Below are 23,031 nucleotides of genomic sequence, written 5' to 3'. Positions count from 1 at the left end.
CGAAGATTATTATTGTCATTGAAAATATTAAAACGTCTTAACGAACACCGTTGTGAATTTGATTTTACAGCAGCGATTTTAACTTCTTCAGCCAGTCTTTATTCATTGAGGAAAAATTACTACCTATGAATGATCAACACTTATTTACTAGAAATTTGATTTAGATCAAAACGGGTTCTTTTGAGTATCATAAGTTATTGGTAAAAAGAGTTGCAAGTTTTCTCAATGAGCATTCATTAAATTTTCGTTTTTGTTTCTCGGTGCGCGGTTTTGATTTTGTTTCTCGCACACAGAGAAAGAAACAAACTTGTCGCTATCGTGAAAAATAACAAAACAATTAGAAATGCTCTAAATCACAACTGAAGAAGTTAAGATATTTTCCTGTCACTCGCCCAAACCTTGATAACAACTACCGAAAAACGTGTGATTGAGCTCTTGCTATATTGAGTTATTGAACCAAACGTTTTTTTTTTTTAAATACATGAAGTTATATGCTGGGCTGGAACTAACCTAGCATGAGTTTTATCGATTAAATGTCAAACAATTTTCAAATTTAAAATTTTCGGTTGAATCGTTCTGGGCTCCAATTTCAGATAGTTTCGTAAAGTTTGCTTTTTGCTTAGATAGGAAAATTTTACCAATTCGCTCAATTAAATGATTGTCTTGGTAGTGCAGCAAACAAAGGGTTGATTCGAATATGTATGAAATGACAGCGATTAAATAAAAGATATCCATTCTTTTAGTATATATTATTATTTATAACGTTTTAACGTCTCAGCATCCAGAAATGCACTGTTAGATAAAATTGCAGCAAATACTAGAGTTGAAATTCTCTCTATTATTTGTTTTAATGGAATATAAGAATACCGTAGTCCAACGTCATGCGGTCGTGTCTTGAATACCACCCTCCTACTTTTTTTACATTGTACCTAAGGTCGTTAGCAGTGCTGGTACAGCGCGTCTGATATGCATTCCTAGCAATGTTAGGTATAAAAAACGGTACGAGAAAAAAATATTGTCGTTGATCGAGAAATTCGGTTTCCAAGTCCAACGAAAATATTCAAGTAAATCAACTAACAGGTTAAAATAGTTTTAACAGTCGTGAGGTGTACGATCCAAGAAAATTTGTCAGACAATGTTTGAATGGTTGAAATATTTCTAGTTTAATTTGTTTTATTGACGTTGATTGTGAATTGTTACTGAATTTCCACTTTAAAGATCTCTTGAATGCGATCCTGTCTTAACTTGATTTTGATAGATTCAACTATTCCAGCAAAAAAATAGTTTTTTGGTGCATGTTCAAACTATTGGAGCGAACTGTTCGAACGATGCACTGTAAAATCAATGTAGGAAAAAAATTAATACGAAAGCTTGGGCACCGATTTGCTGCAGAGTTTTGTTCGAAGTTCAATGTAGTCTGTTCTGTGATTTAGGTCAGTATAAGAACTATCTCGAAATTTTGTAATCTAGTATAGTATTGTCATTCGCGACTACGTAGGTGCTGATATTTGTTTGGTTCTTGCATGAGAAAAAGAAGGAGGGAAATATTTTTCGCTTTTGTCATCACACACATTTTGACAATTGGGTCGTTTAACTATATCAGTTTTTTATATCATCTTAAAGAGCTGCATTTGCAATACGTGATTTTCAAAAATTTCCTATCGTCCTTCAATTTTTAAATCACGAATTAAAACGGATCGGAATCTGCTCGAAATCGCTACAATGACAGTTTGCCCATATGCCACCTGTCATTGTAGCGATTTGGAGCGATTTTTATTCCTCATCGAAGGACAATGATATAAAATTTAAAAAAAATCACGCTTTGCTCCGAAAATTACACTATTTTAGTTGATGTATAAAAATCAGAAATCCGTGAATAGGTAAACAACCCAATTGTATAGGAAAGTTCGGTGCGAACAGCCTTTAAAATCTTTTTCAACTTTGTAGTCGCGAATAGGGCGATGATTTAGTGCTTATGCTTACTGATTACCTGGGTTTTGCATGCGCGGGCGATTTTTTTTTTTAAACGGTAAGAGTCGAAAACCCATTAATGGATATTGTTGTACCCATTTTTTTCTATCATATGCGGCTGTCAAAAGAATGGGTAAATTTAAAAATGTGAAATGGGTAAAATTGTACGCATTAGAAAGACATGTTCTCAGAAAAAAATTGGGTCATTTGTTTACCCAATAATGGGTGAAAAAATACTTCAAGCATCGTTTTAGTTTGCTCTGTCGATTTGTTCGCACGCGTTACTTCTACGATCTATTTTGTTTATTATTTGTCAACAATTGCCATGGAAGGACTTTAAAAGAGATTCGATACTGCGTCGTTTAAGAAGTTGCAAGGTAAACAGTATGTTATATCAAGTATTGAATTTTACAATGTGAGATTTTTTTTATATTAGGTCTAGAATGTTCACTATCCGTCTGGTTTTGGCTTTGTTGCAGAGAATAGCGATTCTGACAATTGATGATAGCAGATAAAATACTCCTGTTTTCGTAAATAAGATTCATTTTTGCAAATAATTAAAAATAATTGATTTCACTTTCACTTCTTTTCATTTTTTTGAGTGATAATCACAAAGTTTCCGTTTATTTAATAATGGGTAAAATTTCACCCATTTCCTTGAGAAAATTCATTTCTCAAAATGAGTGATTTTGTACCCAGTTTTTGACGTTTATTCGGTTTACCCGTTAATGGGTAAATCGAGTTTACCCACTAAATGGGTTGGCTCACTCTTTGGCGAAATGGTTTTAAAAGTACCCATTAAAGCGAAGTGAAAAATTTGACAAGTGAAAAAGCGTAAATTTTCGCTTGCGAAATCTGTCGTGAAAACCCGTTTGTGGAACACGCAGGTATTTCTCCAGCCTGCAGTTTACAGTTTAAGCGAAGCAAAATTCACGAGTTTACACTCCGAGCGAAGTGAAAATTGGCTGCAACTGACAGAATATAAACGCACGCAAGTTTCCGCTTGCTGCTGCTTTTTTCACTAGCGTTTGCATGCGTGAAAAAAGTGAACCGAAGTGAAAAAGATGAGATCCACAACCTTCGATCACAGACTAACAGACATAACACTTCGAACAAATTTTCAATAAAATCATCGTTTGGATGATTCCAGTACTTTACGTTAGTAACACTAGCACCATCTGCTGTCGTGTTCGCGCTGCGTCATGGATTTCGACATCAGCGCCAGCGTTACTGCATGTGTCAAATGGGGAACTACAAAATATGTATGAGATTGCATGACAGCGCCCCATATGACGTTTTCGCGCGATGACTGTTATTCGATTGAAAATTTGTAATGAACGTTTTTTGCGGCGATGGAGCTAGGTTCCAGTGTTACGTCTGTTAGTCTGTGCTTCGATTTCGCTGGATCTAATTTGTTTACAGTTTCAAGCGAAGTGAAATTTTCGCATGTTGCATTTTTCACGAGTGTGAAAAAATGAACATTTTGTATGAGATTTTCTCTTCGCTTGGAGCTCTAAATAGGGCTTAATGGGTTTTCGACTCTTACCGTGTAGGTATTTTAGATTTCGAGCATTTTTTCGCTTTTCGAGCAGTTTCAGACATTTTTTAAATACATCTGGCATCTCTGCTCTGAGTAACTCATGTTCACACCATACTTGTAACAAGCTTGGTTTCGTGTGGTTTTAGCACGAATACGTTAGAAGTCCGAAGCCGGCATCGGCATCACGCCGACATTACAAGAAAATCTTGAACATTAGGCAGCCATCATTAGACTCGGTTGTATGCATTTCGTAGTGTAGTTGCTAAGACATTTGTCTTTCATCAAAATCGCAGATTGCAACTATCTGAACTGCTAGTGAGATTATTTTAATTGATTGATTGTATATTTGGTTTTTACTATGTCGGAAGAAAAGAAGGTGAGATGATTTACAAAATATATTAATTCACATGGACGCCATAACACACACTTGAATGTTTTTTCAACCTAGGACTCGAAAGGATCTGAATCGGAGCACATTAACCTGAAAGTACTGGGACAGGATAATGCCGTGGTGCAGTTCAAAATAAAAAAGCATACACCTTTGCGAAAATTAATGAACGCCTACTGCGACCGTGCCGTAAGTTGTTTTTTTGTTTTTTTTTTTAATGGCATGGCATTTTAATAGATGTGAAAATGCATGTAGAAGCAAATGATAGACTGTTTTATTGACAGATTGATTTGGAGTTATTTCTGTTAATATAACCTGTTAAGCTGACCCTCAAATTATTGCTATATTTTTGCATGCAGGGTTTGTCTATGCAAGTTGTACGATTCCGCTTTGATGGCCAGCCAATCAACGAAAACGACACTCCAACTACATTGGAAATGGAAGAAGGTGATACGATCGAAGTGTATCAACAGCAAACCGGCGGAAAGCTTTATTTTTAATTCTAATTTTAACTGAATAATCAATAAATACCATTCTTTCAACGTTGTTGTTTTCTATGTTCGAGAATTCCTTGGCTCTTAAATCTTAGTTTCTCCGTACTTATAAAATTTATGCTATATGAAAAGTTTTTGTGAAGAATGCGTTAGTGTTGCTTGTATTGGTTCGAACAAGTCAAACTCACTACGAAAACTCATAAAAAACAATTGCGAACAAACTGGCATTAAAAAATGGGGATGCGAAATTCAAATACTTTTGTATGGGCGTGATTCGAAAGAACGAGAATAAGACTTATTGGCTAGGATAAGAAAATATGTTAACATTAGGAACGTTAGTCCATACTGCTACGAAACAGAAAAGATAAATGTACCGCGTTGTCCGTTCCTTAAAGCTCTATTATAGAAGACGAATCGACTCGACTTGTCCTTGTCAGAGATGCAAGATATTTTTGAAAAATGTCTGCAACTGCTCGAAAAACCAGAAAAATTTGCTCGAAATCTGAAAAAAATCTCCGTGATCTGAAAAAATTTTACTCGCGCAGGCATAAGTCTGTTAAAATCTGCACAAATTTCAAGAAAATCTGCGCAAACATATGGAGACTCTGTAAAAAATCTGCAGAAACCGTGGAAGAACAGCATATATATGCAAATCAATAAAAATCTGCACACGGACTCCAAAAATCTGCGTTTCGCAGACAAATCTGGACATTTTGTATCCCTGGTCCTTGTACTTCCAATGAGATGAACTGTTTGTCGAAGCTTCTGTAATTTAGCACAATGTGATTAGGGTTAAATTTTTTGCGGGATATAATTTTTGGGGAGTGTTATAAAATAGTGTAAGATATACACTTATCCTGGAAAGACAATCAACGCAAAACTAAAAACGACCGCGCGACTTCTGGATTAGAACATTCGAACTAGGAAAATGATGATAGATTCAATTTTTAGCCAAGGCTGATATACACCATATACACAGGAGACTGTTTTCCATGCGACATTTGCGTTCTTGACGTCAATAACAATGCAGCTCGTAAGAAATTTTCAGCAGCATCTAATAGACTGATAACTATCACGAAAATACATATGACATAGGAAATATATGAGATCCTGTTCCGTTTTTAATTTGAGGTTATGTTTTTACAGGAGTTGGTAGGTACAAAGTGTGGTGGGATAGTATTTCCTTAGTTTAACTCTACCGTTTAGTGAAAAAAAAATATTATTTGAAGTTTCCCACTGCGTAAACTCGTGATAACTCTCTACAAATATAGAATCTTGAACAAAGCATCACCGGTGTTCAAAAAATGATATTCGCTTATGCATGATGGAAAACAGAACTGTATAGTTCTTGGCAATAAAGGTGGGCAATCCGCTCACGAACTGATCTAAAGAGCTGGTTCTTCAAAGTGAGTGAGTGATCTATCGCTCTTTTTTAGAGAGCGGTAACTCACCCCTTACCAGAGATGCCAGATATACAGACAAATCTGTATTATACAGACTTTCTGTGTTGCGATACAGACACGCATAAGCCTACAGATTTTATACAGACATTTAGTATAATACAGATATTACACAGATATCTGATATTCTACATAATGGTTTTACAAGTATACACAAAAAAACGAACACAAAAACCAAAAGTCACTGTAGCCGTTGCTGGAAAAAGTGAACTAGGAACTGAACACTTTGCTGAACATATTAATCTTGCGTTTTTGAGAGTGAAATCATGACAACGGGAATCGAGTCAGGCTATCGGGGTTTTTATCGGCCTCGTGAGCACTAATCTGCCTGTTTCGCCCCCAGTAACAAACAGCTGATTGTCTCGATCGATTGCCATGCAGGTTATATTGGTGAAAAGACCGTTTGTTCTATTCGGAGCAATATCCAACGTTGAAGAATTGCTTAAAATGTCCCAAATCTTGAAGGTACTATTTTTATAACCGCGAGACTTCTGCCATCATGTATCAGTTTAGCTACATTACGACGAACGACGATTTTTATCACGGGAAAGACTCTTACTTCTATGTGTTACTTAGATTTAAAAGATAAATTAGTTATCGATTAATCGACCAACTATGATAGACTCGAAAAAGAACAATCAAAACAAGCAATAAAACAAAACAATCTGACAGGTCGACAAATAATTAGGTATCAATGTATCGGTAACTTTTTTTCGCAGCGGTATACAGACTTATACAGACATTTTTATGGATTATACAGACTTGTCAAAAAAAAGTCTGGCATCTCTGCCCCTTACTTCAAGCAAAAAGCTGAAGCTGATTTTGTTGATCAGACACCGCAAGCGAGAGCCATATGAATGTTTACACCCCAAGCGCAAAGCGGCGTGCGACACTGCAATAGAACTCCCAGGAAATAGCTGTCGCCGGCTGCCTGCTCTCCTATGCATAATCATCCACCAGCCGCGGGAATAAAAAATAAAATCTACTTGCCATAGTTCACACACAGCACACAGGCTGGCTAACACCGGGACGCAAACGAAAAGTGGAACGAAAAGAGCGAAAGAACTGGGTATATATATATATATATATATATATATATATATATATATATATATATATATATATATATATATATATATATATATATATATATATATATATATATATATATATATATATATATATATATATATATATATATATATATATATATATATATATATATATATATATATATATATATATATATATATATATATATATATATATATATATATATATATATATATATCAACCAATATTGTGTAATATTACCCGAATATTTTTCATGAAATAAAGTTGTCAAGCCCCTAGAAATAATGTGTTTTCCTTCTTACAGATGCTTTGCAGGGTTAACCTGTAGTGTTTTCGCCGACAGATCTATACCAGTGTGTTTGATTGATTTCGATAAAAGTAGTATAAATTCTGTTTATTTTCCGTGCAAAAAGCGTTCTTTCCACCCCTAGGGAGCGCTGCAAAATTCACTGAGCACTTAGCAGTTTTCGTATCACAGATGACCTTCCGTTCTGTCACTTCTATACCCCCCCTTCCGTTCTGTGCGCTTCTATACCCCGTAGCGCTTTTTCATCACTTCATACCGTACCGGTCGCTGCTAAACGCGCTAGAGAAATAGTAGCCGGGCCTCCGGGAAGCATCGCGCTCTCAAATTTGGCAGCCCGGTTACAGCGCTGCTAAAGGTTTATGCTAGATGAAACGTCAAACAGAGACGATAGCAACGACCGGTGTGAAAACGGGTGAGTGCGTAAAATAGCCGCGCTGTACATAGCCGCTATAACAACTTAAATAGTAGCGCACTGTTAAGGATGCCCTAAGGAGCCAGATTTTTCGTGCTGCCCTAAATTCCAAATTAGACCGCAGACGCGGCTATGCTATTGCACTGATGTGTGTTCCACAGTGGTCCCATTAAGTTTATTGACCGCAGGGATACAAAATGTGCAGATTTGTCTTCAAAACGCTTTTGGAGTCGGTGTGCAGATTTTTATTGATTCCAGATAATTATATTTTTTTCATAGTTTCTACAGTTTTTTGTCAGGGTCTCTTTATTTTTTTTTTAAATAGTTTATTTGACACGGCACGATACAATTTATGTTTAACTGAGCCAAGTACATTTTTTTTTTAAATTCTTAATTAGCAGGGAAAAGAGGGAGGCCTTTTTTTTATTCTCGCGGCTGACTACGAGCTAGTGGGGATTTAAGGTGAGAGGAGGGGTGTTACAATTTTGTTTTTAACTATTTTATATTACAGAATGTATTCATTTGTACGTGGCTAACCAGTGATGTTCTATTTGAGCAGTTTTGGTCTGAGGTGTCTGCGTAAACAAAGAGATGCCGAGTCTTCGTTTTAGTGTCTTCAGCCGGGTGTATCATTCTCTTTCAGTTTGTGACAGAAATTGTATTCTAGCAAATAGATAAAAGAAATCAAATTTTAATGCCAGCATTTTTTATAAACCCGTATAGCTGTGTCATGTACTGGAGATCACCGCTTCCCAGAATGTCTCTAACGGGTACGTTCGGTTGTTTTCCTCGGGCCCGAAGGGAATCTATAAGCTCAGACCTAACACCACAGTTTTCGGTACACGACCAAACAACATGCTCGATGTCATGGTAGCCATCGCCACAAACGCAGTGATTACTGTCTACAAGCCCTATACAAAAGAGATGCGTGTTTAACGTATAGTGATTGGACATAAGTCTGGACATCACGCGAATGAAGTCCAACCTACATCCAACCCCTTGAACCATGCTTTCGTCGATACCTTAGGAAAAATGGAATGTAGCCACCGTCCCAATTCATCTGAGTTCCATGATGATTGCCAACTGTTGAGTGTTCTCTGACGCAAAATGCTATAAAATTCATCATAAGCAATTGGTCTCCCATAAATATCGCCATCAATAGCACCCACCTTAGCTAAAGAGTCAGCCTTTTCGTTACCCGGAATCGAGCAATGAGAAGGGACCCACGCTAAGGTAACCCGGTAATTTTTATCTGTTAAAGCACTTAAAAACCGCCGTATTTTCCCCAGGAAATACGGGGTGTGCTTCACAGGCTTCATTGATCGCAGAGCCTCAATGGCACTGGGACTATCTGTGAAGATGAAGTAGTGGTCTATGGGTAGGGTTTCGATGATTCCAAGAGAGTACTGAATAGAAGCAAGTTCTGCGACGCACACGGAAGCAGAAGCATCGAGTTTGTAGGAGGCGGTAAAATTTTCGTGGAAAACACCGAAGCCAGTGGACTCATCTAGATTAGATTCGTCAGTGTAAAACCTTTTATCATAACTAACATGTTTAAACTTATTGGAAAAAATCTTAGGGATCTCTTGGGGTCGCAATTGATCCGGGATACCAGAAATGTCTTGTTTCATGGTGGTGTCGAAGAATATAACATTATTATAAGTATCTAAAAGTGCGACATTGGAGGAATCGTATGAAGAAGGATTAATATCTTGAGCCATATAGTCATATAAAGTCATAAATCTGGATTGCGATTGAAGGTCGACCAACCTCTCGAAATTTTCAATTACTAATGGGTTCATAACTGTGCATCGAATTAGCAACCGGTAAGAGAGATTCCAAAAACGATGTTTCAACGGAAGAATACCCGCTAGCACTTCAAGACTCATCGTATGGGTCGACTGCATGCAACCCAAGGCAATACGCAAACAACGATATTGTATTCTCTCTAATTTTATAATGTGCGTGTTCGCGGCGGAGCGAAAGCAGAAACAGCCGTACTCAAGAACTGACAATATCGTTGTTTGGTATAACCTTAGAAGGTCTCCTGGGTGAGCACCCCACCAAGTTCCGGTAATCGTACGGAGAAAATTAATCCTCTGTTTGCATTTTTGTGTCAGATACCTAATATGACAAGCCCAGGTGCATTTAGAGTCGAACCAGACCCCGAGATATTTAGCGAATAAAACCTGAGAGATCGTTTTACCCGTTAGTAGGAGCTGCAGCTGAGCTGGGTTATGCTTCGTAGAAAAAACGACCAGCTCAGTTTTCTCCGGAGAGAATTCGATACCCAGCTTAAGAGCCCATTCAGACAAATTGTCTAAGGTATCTTGCAATGGCCCTTGCAGATCGCTAGCCTCGCTACCAGTAATGGATACAACGCTATCGTCTGCAAGTTGCCTTAGCGTGCATGAATTTGCAAGACATTCATCGATGTCATTGACGTAAAAATTATATAAGAGAGGACTTAAATATGAGCCCTTGGGGAGGCCCATGTAACTAATTCGGGAAGTTGTCGAATCGCCATGTGAGAAATACATATGCTTTTCTGACAACAAATTGAGCAAAAAGTTATTCAAATTTGGTGAAAGTCCCTGCGAATGAAGTTTCGCGCTTAAAACTTCTACAGAGACAGAGTCAAAAGCCCCCTTAATATCCATGAACGCAGAAGCCATTTGCTCTTTTCGAGCAAAGGCTAGTTGAATTTCAGTAGAAAGCAACGCTAGGCAATCGTTCGTCCCTTTGCCCCGGCGAAAGCCAAATTGAGTATCTGAAAGTAACCCGTTTGTTTCGACCCATTTGTCTAACCGTAAGAGGATCATTTTCTCCATTAATTTCTGGAGGCAAGAGAGCATCGCAATCGGCCTATATGAATTGTGATCAGAGGCAGCTTTCCCGGGTTTCCGAATAGCAATGACTTTTACCTCCCTCCAGTCATGCGGAACAATATTTAGCTCAAGAAACTTGTTGAACAAATTCAACAAGCGTCTTTTTGCAGAGTCGGGTAGATTCTTCAACAGGTTGAATTTTATTCTATCTAACCCTGGAGCACGACAGGAGAGCCATTGAAAATTCCAACATCGAAAATGGAGGCTCTATAGTTAGTAGTAACTATAAACGCGTCGCGAAAGGTTTTCTGTTCCGGTACAGAGTCCGGACAGACCTTTTTGGCAAAATCGAGTATCCAGCGATCTGAATACTCCTCACTTTCATTCGAAACGTCACGGTTCCGCATGCACCTGGCGGTATCCCAAAGAGTGCTCATCGCTGTTTCCCTCGACAACGCGTTTACGAACCGCCGCCAGTACCCGCGTTTTTTCGCCTTTACTAAGCTCTTCATCTGCCTGCCCAGTGCCTCGTACTTTCGAAGCAGGTTGACAGTGCCGTACTCCCGGTAGTCCTTATACGCCGCGGACCTTCGCGCGTACAGCTCAGAGCACTCTTTGTCCCACCATTTGTTGGGAGGGCGCTGTCTAATCGTTACCCCGGGTATCGGTTTCGTCTGAGCTTGAGTCGCGGCGTCGATTATCAAGCCAGCTAAGAACGCGTATTCTTCCTCCGGAGGAAGTTCCTCGTGAGTTTCGATAGATTGCGCTATAACAGACTCATAACACTTCCAATCAATATTACGTGTAAGGTCGTAGGAAATATTGATTGGGTTCGGGGGAGTTGAACCATTAGCAATTGATATAACGATTGGAAGATGATCACTACCGTGGGGATCGTTGATTACTTTCCACTGGCAATCTAGCGCTAGTGATGTCGAGCAGAGGGATAGGTCAAGCACGCTTTCACGTGCTGGAGGATTAGGTACACGTGTCGCTTCCCCAGTATTCAAAACTGTCATATTGAATTCGTCGATCAAGTTACAGATTAAAGAAGATCGGTTGTCGTCGTACAGCGACCCCCATAGCGAACAGTGAGAATTAAAATCTCCCAATATCAAAAAAGGCGCGGGAAGCAACTCTGCTATATCAGTGATATGCCTCTGTTCAATCCGCGCGGATGGAGGGATATATAACGAAACAAGGCATAGGTCTTTTCCATTCATATTCGTTTGAATGGCAACGACTTCAATATTCGAGATCGAGGGGAGGTCGATTCGGAAGAAGGAATAGCACTTTTTAATCCCTAATAGTACCCCTCCACCGTGTGAGTCTCGATCTCGACGAATAATGTTAAAATCGTGGTTGATCGTCGTTGATCGTTTGAATTGAGAAAGGTTTCACAGAGCGCAAATGCGTCACAATTGTATGTATTTATTAAATGAGAAAATAGATCGAATTTGGGGATGATACTTCTGCAATTCCACTGTAATACAGTGATAAAATTCCTAACCTCTTTCGCCGTATTAGCCATCGAAAGATATGATAGCTGAAATGAGGGGCCAAGTTGCTGCTAGTTGCTTCAAAAAGGTTTTCACTGTAGGAAGAAGGGCAAGAAGAATATTTTGTAGGGGATCTGGTATGTTGAATGTTTTAAATATCCAGTCCACAATATTAGAAAATTTTATGAACCCTGTTTCTTTTTTATCTTCTGATCGAGAAATGGGTGCACGAGGGGTTTTTGGTGCCCCAGGAAGCGGTGGGTACTCCTGGTTTGATTTAAAATTAAAACCGGGAGGTACTTGCTTCGGTTTTTCTTCACCGCTTCCTTTTTGTGTTGGCTTATTGGTCATTCCGCTAGGGGTTAGCTTACGACCTTTGCGAGAAAGATTAGGAGAGTTGAGCATTCTCCTCTTCCTAGATCCCTCTGGCAAAGCATAAGAACACCCTTCGACGGGATCGTCAGATGTACCCTCATCGGTTGGCAAAAAGGAAAAGATGTTTCCTGTCGAGGGTGGCTCAGCCCTCTTAAGCATTTCTGCAAAAGAGCGCTTTGATCGTTCCTTAAGGGAACGCTTAATTTTTTCCTCGCGCTGTTTGTACGCGGGACACGCCGAAAGGTCATGCCGAGTTCCCTCGCAGTGAAGACACTTTTCAGTATCCTCACTGCAAGCGGTCTCAGCATGATTGCCTCCGCACTTGCTGCAGCGTGCCTTGTTGCAGCAGTAGGTGGCTGTATGACCTAACTGCTTGCAGTTTTGGCAATGCATGACCCGCGGTACGAACAGGCGTACAGGCAGACGAACCCTGTCCAAGGAGATGTAGTTCGGCAGTGCGGATCCGGCGAATGTTACACGGAAGGAATCAGAAGGGAGGAATTTCTTCTTCCCTTCTTCGATGGATACTGAATGCAATTGCTTGACATCCAGTATCTTTACATCTTGAATCAGGGGGTTCTTGAAACAGCCAACCCCGTGACGCAAAATGTCATCGACCGTGAGGTTTCCTTCGGTAACCACACCGTCGATCTCCACGTCCTTGGCAGGGATGTACACGCGGTACTCTCTCGTGAAGAGCTCGTAGCTAGCAATTGCGTTTGCTTGCTTCAAGCTACTCACGGCAACTTGCAGTTTGTTCGGTCTAACCTTTGTAATTTCGGTTACGTCCGAAAACTGTTTTGCCAGGTCCTTGCCTATTTGTATAATGTTAAGAGGCTTCTTTATGGGCCTAAAGAAAACTACGAACGGACCTTTCGAAGCATCTGGGTAAGCTTTCACCCGTGTTGCCGGTACCCTTGGTACGAGGCAAGGTAGCGGGGAAGGTAGAGGGGAATTGATGGGGGAGATCTCAATCTCTTCCCCATTTGTTTCCACATCCAGGAATAGTTGCACCTGCATGTCGTCCATTTTGCGGGAGCGTTACGCTCTACCGCACACAAATGATAAATATTCGAATGGGGGGGTGGGGGGATCAAGTAGTTGATATTAAATTTTAAAAACAATTTTTCAAACTACAATGGATCCAAATAAAAAAAAGACAGTAATACTAATACTAATAACAATAGTAATAATAGTCATAATAATAATAATAATTATAACAATAATAATAATAATAAAAAATAATAATAATAATAATTATAATAATAACAATAATAATAATAATATTAATAATAATGATAAAAATTCGAAAGTGAATACTTCACCGAACGTCTAAGTCACGACCTCACGGCTGATAGTTGGATTAATCGAGTGTCTCCGCAGAACAAACAATGATGATCCAGCTTCGTGTTGTGACACAGTGGCCGTATCTTACACTCGACCTTGTAGATGCCACTTGTAGGTGACTTCCACTCGCTCGATCGTATGATGGTCCCTGCTGCTAGCGGGGTAACAGCGGTGCGGGAGAATTATTCTTGCTGATATATCAGCTGCGTATCAGATCACTGGCGGGGTAGCCTGCCCCTACCAGTGTGCAGAAGATGTTTCTGCCGATGTACTGCAGGCTATTGTTATCGCGCAGAAGAACTGATCGACAAAAAAAAACACCCGTACGATAACTCGTGTATTGTTATTTTGCGAATCAAACGGAGATAAACAATTTGCGTCTAATCAAGACGAAAGCAAAACAACGAATGATTGGGGTCGCTTTATATTTGCGCAGACTTTCTCTTTGCCTACGCGAACGCGATTTTTTCAAATCACAGACAATTTTTTCCAGACTTCAGGCAGATTTTGTCGGTTTTTCGAGTAGTTGCAAACATTTTTCAAAAACACCTGATATCTCTGATTGCCCGTATTAATGATCAAGAAAAAATGGTAGCTTTTCATAGACCTGTTTCAAGTAGCTTGCAGAGTATCGACACAGCTGGTATTGATGCTCCGCCCTCAATATAAGCCTGTTATCGATACTGCCAGGAAAAAATTATCGATGCTCAAGTATCGATACTTTTGCAAGCTTTGGCCAATGCTAAATTATAACCAGGGGCCTATAAACGTCAACATTTTGCCCACCAATCATATATTTATCACGGCGGTAATATTTCATTTCAAATACTTACAAAACTTACCTTATTCATTGAAAGTGGACATTGTACTTAAAACAAATGTTGAGCTCTTGTTTTTTCCATCTGAAACGACATTTACTCGAGAATAAGTCTACCGAAAAAATGGGACGTTTACTCTATTTCACTTGTTTTAGGGCAAACCAACCAAAAAGTGGGTACCAGAAACGCTGGTACCAGAATCAATGAGTGGTAGATGGAAAATGTATGGAGTTTGACAGCCGCAAGAGCCCCCTGATTATAACGCTGCGAAGACAGTGTGCCTATGTGGTGGTCCAGTCTGTGCGTTCGGCTTGCACTCGCATCGCCAGTACACATACTAGCATGCGTCAGTTCCACTTTTACTCAACAAGCTGCACTGCCAAATTGTCACTCAATCGCAGGCAGAGTTCCCAGTCTTCCTGGTATGATTATGGTATGATCCTAACATAAGGGCATCCTTAACAGTGCGGTACCATTTGAGTTGTTATGGCGGCTGTGTACAGCGCGGCTATTTCGCTCACTCACCCGTTTTCACACCGGTCGTTGCTATCGTCTCAGTTTGACGTTTCATCCAGCATAAACCTTTAGCAGCGCTGTTATCGGGCTGCTAAATTTGAGAGCGCGATGCTCCCCGGATGCTCGGCTACTATTTCTCTAGCGCGTTTAGCAGTGACCGGTACGGTATGAAGTGATGATAGAGCGCTACCAAACGGGGTATAGAAGCGCACTGTTTAGGATGCTCTAAGGGGCCATCCACATACCACGTGGACAGATTTTTAACGATTTTGGACCCCCCCCCCTCTCCCTCCGTGGACAACTGCCCATATAAATTCTAAAAAAATTGTATGGACCGTGGACATGACCCCCCCCCCCCCAAAGCTGTCCACGTGGTATGTGGATGACCCCTAAGATTATTTAGTCCTTAGATAAGTAATGTCGCTAGTGTGCCCATTGTATTCGAGGCAAATCATGTTGCACAAAAGATCCCAAGCACTAGAGTCGATTTGTCGCGATTCGACTTGAAAACTGCTTTGAGAATACTTTGAGCCTTGTTATGGGCAAAAACTGCCAAAAGAAAAAACAGACTACACTGAACCAAATTGCTAGCACATAAATGTGTTATCATTGCTTGGCTTTAGCCTAAGACGAGCAATAACAAGACACACAGCTCCCTGAGTGTGACAGTCAACAAGGTCAAAGCGCCCTCAACGCGTCCAAGAAACATCAACTGTGTCTGTGTGCGTGTTATCGATTCGAGACGTTTGACAAGACATTTTCGCAGTTGTTATTGTTAGGCTTGTCTTTTTCGAAATAGAAAAAAAAACTCAATTGAAAACATGGGACGTAAAAACTGTTGCGTACCAGGATGTTATAGCACCTCGGTTTCCGGAAAAAAAAATCATTCTTCAAAATAATCGAGACACACAGGTAAAAAGTAATTAACTGCATCATGACAAAACTTAATTTATTTTGGCACAGAGATACGAATACTTGGAAACTCTTTTGAGGAGCCGATAACCTCCCGGATAGCAGTGTGATCTGTGAAGATCATTTGCTAGACGATGATTTTGGTAATTGTGCAAACAAAAGCCAAGGGCCGATATGCTGTACCGAGTTTGCGAGGTGCTCTCTCTAGACAGCTTGATGCAGAGCCAACGGATCTAGAAAGCAACGAGCACATTAGTGTTAACATTGAAACCGAATGTGCGGATGACGGTTGCTTCCTAGAAGTGGTAGGTGAGGTGAAAGTTAGTTCAAGTCGAACACAAGAGCTTCCAGAAGTTTCCGTCACCAACGCGAAAAGTATCAAGACCACCGATGTTCGTGATCCGTGATTATTGACACGATCCGATTCGATGTGTTCTAGTGGCGGAAAAAATGGTTGAGCAAGAGGAAGTAATCATTGGATTGAAAAAGGAAATTCGAAAGAAAAGCCAGAAAATTAGTAAGCAAACATTAATCATACGAAATCTTCGCACCGCACCGAGAAAACTTAAACTCTTCGAGGCTTGTAATCCCTGGGCAGAAAGTTGTGGAATACTTTGAAGGCGTTTTCAAAGTATTTGACGCACATTTTATGGCTCTACTTTCTTTTGATATAAGAGGAGTCAGGAAGGAACTAGTTTACATTGTCCTATGTTAATAGCATGCAAATTGGGAATAATGAATAACTCCTTTCAAAGCGAACGCACCACGAAAAGGAAGACAAAGAGGAACAATAAAGCCAGAAAATTGAACATAGTTACGCTATCGACATTGATGACTCTATCTAATAAGGGAAAGCAACCTGTTTTGGAAAAGGTAATGTTTTTACGTTCTAACATTACTTGCAGTTATTTTATAATCATGTTTCAAATTTCAGAAGTAAAGTGAACGACAGAGTTGCTCTTTTCGACGAATCTATGTTATGTACAACCTCGAAATGAAATGGAAACACAGGGAAATGTTACACCGGTAAATTGAATTTATCTTATGCACAACTTTCTTTATGTGTCTTCATTACTTTTTGTATTATACTTTGGAAAATTGTTCTTCTTTTTACACCACAATACAATAAATAATCATAGCACTGATGATTCTATTTGTGTATTTGTTAATAAACATAAATTATCTATGTCACACAAGAAAATGTTCTTTGCGTCCTTTCTTTTCTTCTCTGTGTAATTTTTGTACGAGCGACGAGCTTTTTCTACGCGGTGAATAGAGCACCACAAAGGGCATTACGAGCTGGTTTCTATCACAAAAGCAGCAGCCGCTTCCTTTTTTAATTATCTTTACCCTATGGAGAGTTGCCCGACGTCCAGCGGCCAGATCGTCCAGGACCATCTTGCGATTCCAATACATTTTCAGCTTCACTATCAGGCATTTGAATGGTTGCACATCGTCGTACACTTGGCCCGCTTGTATTGGATCCGTTTCATGTAGACGACGATCTTCTTGCATAACGCTATTACCGATCGGTTGCACTTGAAATAGACTATCTCACCGAATCTCTTTAACCTCACTTTTCTGGCAGTTAGTGGTAACTTTGTTTATGTTTTTGAATTTCTGCTTTTTTCTAATGAATCAATTGCGCGCGCTGTGGAAATGCTGCTCAATTTTTAATTGTTCTTAGTGTACTGTCACCTCAAGCACAACATTTAAATGGCATTTTGATCACAATTAAAATGATCTGCTGTAATTAGGAACAAAACTACATCACCCGAAGGTAAACAAAGTTACCAGTACCTGTCAAACTCACGTGCGTGACGTCACCATGCGATGGTCTATAGCTGCAAAAGCACATTCATCGTTCATGCAGATTGTCATCGAACGATTGGTGTACTTCTGTCGCATTAGACGACGGTGACATCTACTTCTTACGGATGACTGGGAGATTGAAAGTGCCACTTGTGTCTCCTGCGCCGCGATATTGAAATTTTGTTTCAGCCCCATCTTGAATGTTTAAGAAGCTTCCACGGTAAAACCTGTTTCACGTCGTTTATGTTAGTAGTTGTTGTGTTGATAGCCGCTATTACTAAAACAATTTTCCGTCCGAAGGTATCAGGCAATGATGTATGCAATAACACCCGCCAAATCTCTATTCCACCCATCGGCAAACGGCGGCACGGCAGAATCCGAGTGTAAAGTTGTGGTGATTCACTGGAAAACTTCCTAGGACGGCAACATCCTTCGAAACAGCAGACTAAGTTATCTATTGTTACTGCTAGAACGGAGTGATATATAATTCAATTGATTTGATGATTGAGGGTGCGGGAAATTATTCTACTATACCTACTTACATCATTAATAAATTGAAAAATGTTTTTCTTGCTACTCTTTCATTCGTTTTGATGCATCACCACATCACCAAAACAACTTTTTGCATTTTGTTCGCTCTCCGTATTTGACTGTTCATGCCAGAGATGCCAGTTGTGCTCGAAAACCCGAAAAAATCTACCTGAAATCTGAAAAAAATCTATCCGTAGCTCGAACAAAATTCGCTTCTAAAGGCAAAAGTCTGCAAATATCTGCACACATTTTGAGAAAGTCTGCGACACCGACACTACCCGGCAGAAAATATAAAAAAAAACTGCGAATATCTGCGAATCAATAAAACTCCGCAAACGAACCCCGAAAATAAGCATTTAGCTGACAAATCTGCACATCTGGTATTCCTGGTTTATGCACATTACACACACACATTCAACATTAATGTTTCTGCGAGTCGTTCGGGGGCGCCACATTACTTGACGTTCACAAAGTATATAAGAAGATCTGACACTTGTGTATCCTGTTATCTTCACGCTCACTCTGGGCTACTCAGCGGCTGATGGTTTAAAATTAGTTTATTTGACACGGCACGATACATTTTCTGTTTTACTGAGCCAAGTACAATAGTAATAATTCTACGTTAGCAGGGAAAAGAGGGAGGCCTTTTTTATTCTCGCGGCTGACTACGAGCTAGTGGGGATTTAAGGTGAGAGGAGGGGAGATACAATTCTTGCTTAAAACTAATTAAGATATACGATCTATTTGTGTTTCGACTGGTGTTCTTTTTTGTTTTTTAAACATAGATTTAGGCTCTTCGTGTTCGTGTCTCCAGCGTCGTATACGGGTATTCTGACAAATAGACAAAAGAATATTAAATTTTAATGTCAGTCTTTTTCAAATAACAGTACAGTTGTGTCATGTACTGAAGATCACCGCTTCCCAGAATGTCTCTAACGGGAACGTTCGGTTGTTTTCCTCGGGCCCGGAGGGAATCTATAAGCTCGGACCTAACATCACAGAATTCGGCACACGACCAAACAACATGCTCGATGTCATGGTAGCCATCGCCACAAACGCAGTGATTACTGTCTACAAGCCCTATACGAAAGAGATGCGTGTTTAACATGTAGTGATTGGACATAAGTCTGGACATCACGCGAATGAAGTCCCGACCGACATCCAACCCCTTGAACCATGCTTTCGTCGATACCTTAGGAAAAATGGAATGTAGCCACCGTCCCAGTTCATCTGAGTTCCATGATGATTGCCACTGTTGAGTGTTCTCTGACGCAAAATGCTATAAAATTCATCATAAGCAATTGGTCTTTCATAAATATCGCCATCAATAGCACCCACCTTAGCTAAAGAGTCAGCCCTTTCATTACCCGGAATCGAGCAATGAGAAGGGACCCACGCTAAGGTAACCCGGTAATTTTTATATGTTAAAGCACTTAAAAACCGCCGTATTTTCCCCAGGAAATACGGGGTGTGCTTCACAGGCTTCATCGATCGCAGAGCCTCAATGGCACTGAGACTATCTGTGAAGATGAAGTAGTGGTCTATGGGTAGGGTTTCGTTGATTCCAAGAGAGTACTGAATAGCAGCAAGTTCTGCGACGTTCACGGAAGCAGGAGCATCGAGTTTGTAGGAGGCGGTAAAATTTTCGTGGAAAACACCGAAGCCAGTGGACTCATCTAGATTAGATCCGTCAGTGTAAAACCTTTTATCATAACTAACATGTTTAAACTTATTGGAAAAAATCTTAGGGATCTCTTGGGGTCGCAATTGATCCGGGATACCAGAAATGTCTTGTTTCATGATGGCGTCGAAGAATATAGCATTATTATAAGTATCTAAAAGTGCGACATTGGAGGAATCGTATGAAGAAGGATTAATATCTTGAGCCATATAGTCAAAATATAAAGTCATAAATCTGGATTGAGATTGAAGGTCGACCAACCTCTCGAAATTTTCAATTACTAATGGGTTCATAACTGTGCATCGAATTAGCAACCGGTAAGAGAGATTCCAAAAACGATGTTTCAACGGAAGAATACCCGCTAACACTTCAAGACTCATCGTATGGGTCGACTGCATGCAACCCAAGGCAATACGCAAACAACGATATTGTATTCTCTCTAATTTTATAATGTGCGTGTTCGCGGCGGAGCGAAAGCAGAAACAGCCGTACTCAAGAACTGACAATATCGTTGTTTGGTATAACCTTAGAAGGTCTCCTGGGTGAGCACCCCACCAAGTTCCGGCAATCGTACGAAGAAAATTAATCCTCTGTTGGCATTTTTGTGGCAGATACCTAATATGACAAGCCCAGGTGCATTTAGAGTCGAACCAGACCCCGAGATATTTAGCGACTAAAACCTGAGAGATCGTTTTACCCGTTAGTAGGAGCTGCAGCTGAGCTGGGTTATGCTTCCTAGAAAAAACGACCAACTCAGTTTTCTCCGGAGAGAATTCGATACCCAGCTTAAGAGCCCATTCAGACAAATTGTCTAAGGTATCTTGCAATGGTCCTTGCAGATCGCTAGCCTCGCTACCAGTAATGGATACAACGCTATCGTCTGCAAGTTGCCTTAGCGTGCATGAATTTGCAAGACATTCATCGATGTCATTGACGTAAAAATTATATAAGAGAGGACTCAAACATGAGCCCTGGGGAAGGCCCATGTAACTAATTCGGGAAGTTGTCGAATCGCCATGTGAGAAATACATATGCTTTTCTGACAACAAATTGAGCAAAAAGTTATTCAGATTTACTGAAAGTCCCTGCGAATGAAGTTTCGCGCTTAAAACTTCTACATAGACAGAGTCAAAAGCCCCCTTAATATCCAAGAACGCAGAAGCCATTTGCTCTTTTCGAGCAAATGCGAGTTGAATTTCAGTAGAAAGCAACGCTAGGCAATCGTTCGTCCCTTTGCCCCGGCGAAAGCCAAATTGAGTATCTGAAAGTAAACCGTTTGTTTCGACCCATTTGTCTAACCGTAAGAGGATCATTTTCTCCATTAATTTCCGGAGGCAAGAGAGCATCGCAATCGGCCTACAAGAATTGTGATCAGAGGCAGGTTTCCCGGGTTTCCGAATAGCAATGACTTTTACCTCCCTCCAGTCATGCGGAACAATATTTAGCTCAAGAAACTTGTTGAACAAATTCAACAAGCGTCTTTTTGCAGAGTCGGGTAGATTCTTCAACAGGTTGAATTTTATTCTATCTAACCCTGGAGCCTTATTGTTGCACGACAGGAGAGCCATTGAAAATTCCAACATCGAAAATGGAGGCTCTATAGTTAGTAGTTACTATAAACGCGTCGCGAAAGGTTTTCTGTTCCGGTACAGAGTCCGGACAGACCTTTTTGGCAAAATCAAGTATCCAGCGATCTGAATACTCCTCACTTTCATTCGAAACGTCACGGTTCCGCATGCGCCTGGCGGTATCCCAAAGAGTGCTCATCGCTGTTTCCCTCGACAACGCGTTTACGAACCGCCGCCAGTACCCGCGTTTTTTCGCCTTTACTAAGCTCTTCATCTGCCTGCCTCGTACTTTCGAAGTAGGTTGACAGTGCCGTACTCCCGGTAGTCCTTATACGCCGCGGACCTTCGCGCGTACAGCTCAGAGCACTCTTTGTCCCACCATTTGTTGGGAGGGCGCTGTCTAATCGTTATCCCGGGTATCGGTTTCGTCTGAGCTTGAGTCGCGGCGTCGATTATCAAGCCACCTAAGAACGCGTATTCTTCCTCCGGAGGAAGTTCTTCGTGAGTCTCGATAGATTCCGCTATAATAGACTCATAACGCTTCCAATCAATATTACGTGTAAGGTCGTAGGAAAAATTGATTGGGTTCGGGGGAGTTGAACCATTAGCAATTGATATAACGATTGGAAGATGATCACTACCGTGGGGATCGTTGATTACTTTCCACTGGCAATCTAACGCTAGTGATGTCGAGCAGAGGGATAGGTCAAGCACGCTTTCACGTGCTGGAGGATTAGGTACATGTTGTGAACGATACCACAGGGCATACAGTTCGCTCTCCGGGATCAGGCAAAACAATCACCAGCACACAGTTGGCTGCCCGGGATCAGGCGAAAAAAATCACCAGCGCTGACGTTATCACCAGTGGCGCACCAGCCAGCAGAGCGACCGCGAGAACAATAGAGAAGGTGACGGTGCAAGATCAGAAGTGGTGATTGTAGCGCAGTGATTTGCAGCGAAATTTATACAGGCTAATAAGATAGCACAATTTTTACATTCATTTTCATTAAATTAAGTAGTTCTAATCTAATAAAACTCGAAATAAGTAAGTCACATGAAAACGGTATTGGGAAAAATTAAATTAAAATAAAAATATAATCTATTAGGCATTAATAGACTAAAAGTAGTCTTGGAAAATCTTTGATAGATTAAATCGGTATTCAACCTATGTGAGTAAAATTAATTGAAATTCATTAAAACCCAAATTTATTGATGCACAAAAACAGTTTAAAATAGGATACAAGTTGCATTGGCGCTATGGATCTGTAACGGCATTATCTATCTTCAGGAGGAAACCTAAAGGAACCTAAATCCCCGGTTACAGATCCATAGCGCCAATGCAACTTGTATCCTATTTTAAACTGTTTTTGTGCATCAATAAATTTGGGTTTTAATGAATTTCAATTAATTTTACTCACATAGGTTGAATACCGATTTAATCTATCAAAGATTTTCCAAGACTACTTTTAGTCTATTTATGCCTAATAGATTATATTTT

General features: G+C 40.2%; 1 protein-coding gene across 1 annotated transcript; it reads left to right on the top strand.

The window, feature by feature from the left end:
• The first annotated feature begins 3,677 nt into the window (after positions 1–3,677).
• On the top strand, positions 3,678–4,441 carry LOC129732234 (small ubiquitin-related modifier 3). The gene is made up of 3 exons (XM_055692901.1): positions 3,678–3,887; positions 3,960–4,088; positions 4,259–4,441. The coding sequence occupies exons 1-3, from the start codon at positions 3,870–3,872 to the stop codon at positions 4,397–4,399; spliced, it is 288 nt and encodes a 95-aa protein (XP_055548876.1). The 5' UTR covers positions 3,678–3,869; the 3' UTR covers positions 4,400–4,441.
• The last annotated feature ends 18,590 nt before the right edge of the window (positions 4,442–23,031 follow it).

Source organism: Wyeomyia smithii, chromosome 1, assembly GCF_029784165.1.
Source record: "Wyeomyia smithii strain HCP4-BCI-WySm-NY-G18 chromosome 1, ASM2978416v1, whole genome shotgun sequence".
In the NCBI taxonomy this organism is placed as follows: domain Eukaryota; kingdom Metazoa; phylum Arthropoda; class Insecta; order Diptera; family Culicidae; genus Wyeomyia; species Wyeomyia smithii.
This window is presented reverse-complemented; position numbering and strand designations above follow the sequence as displayed.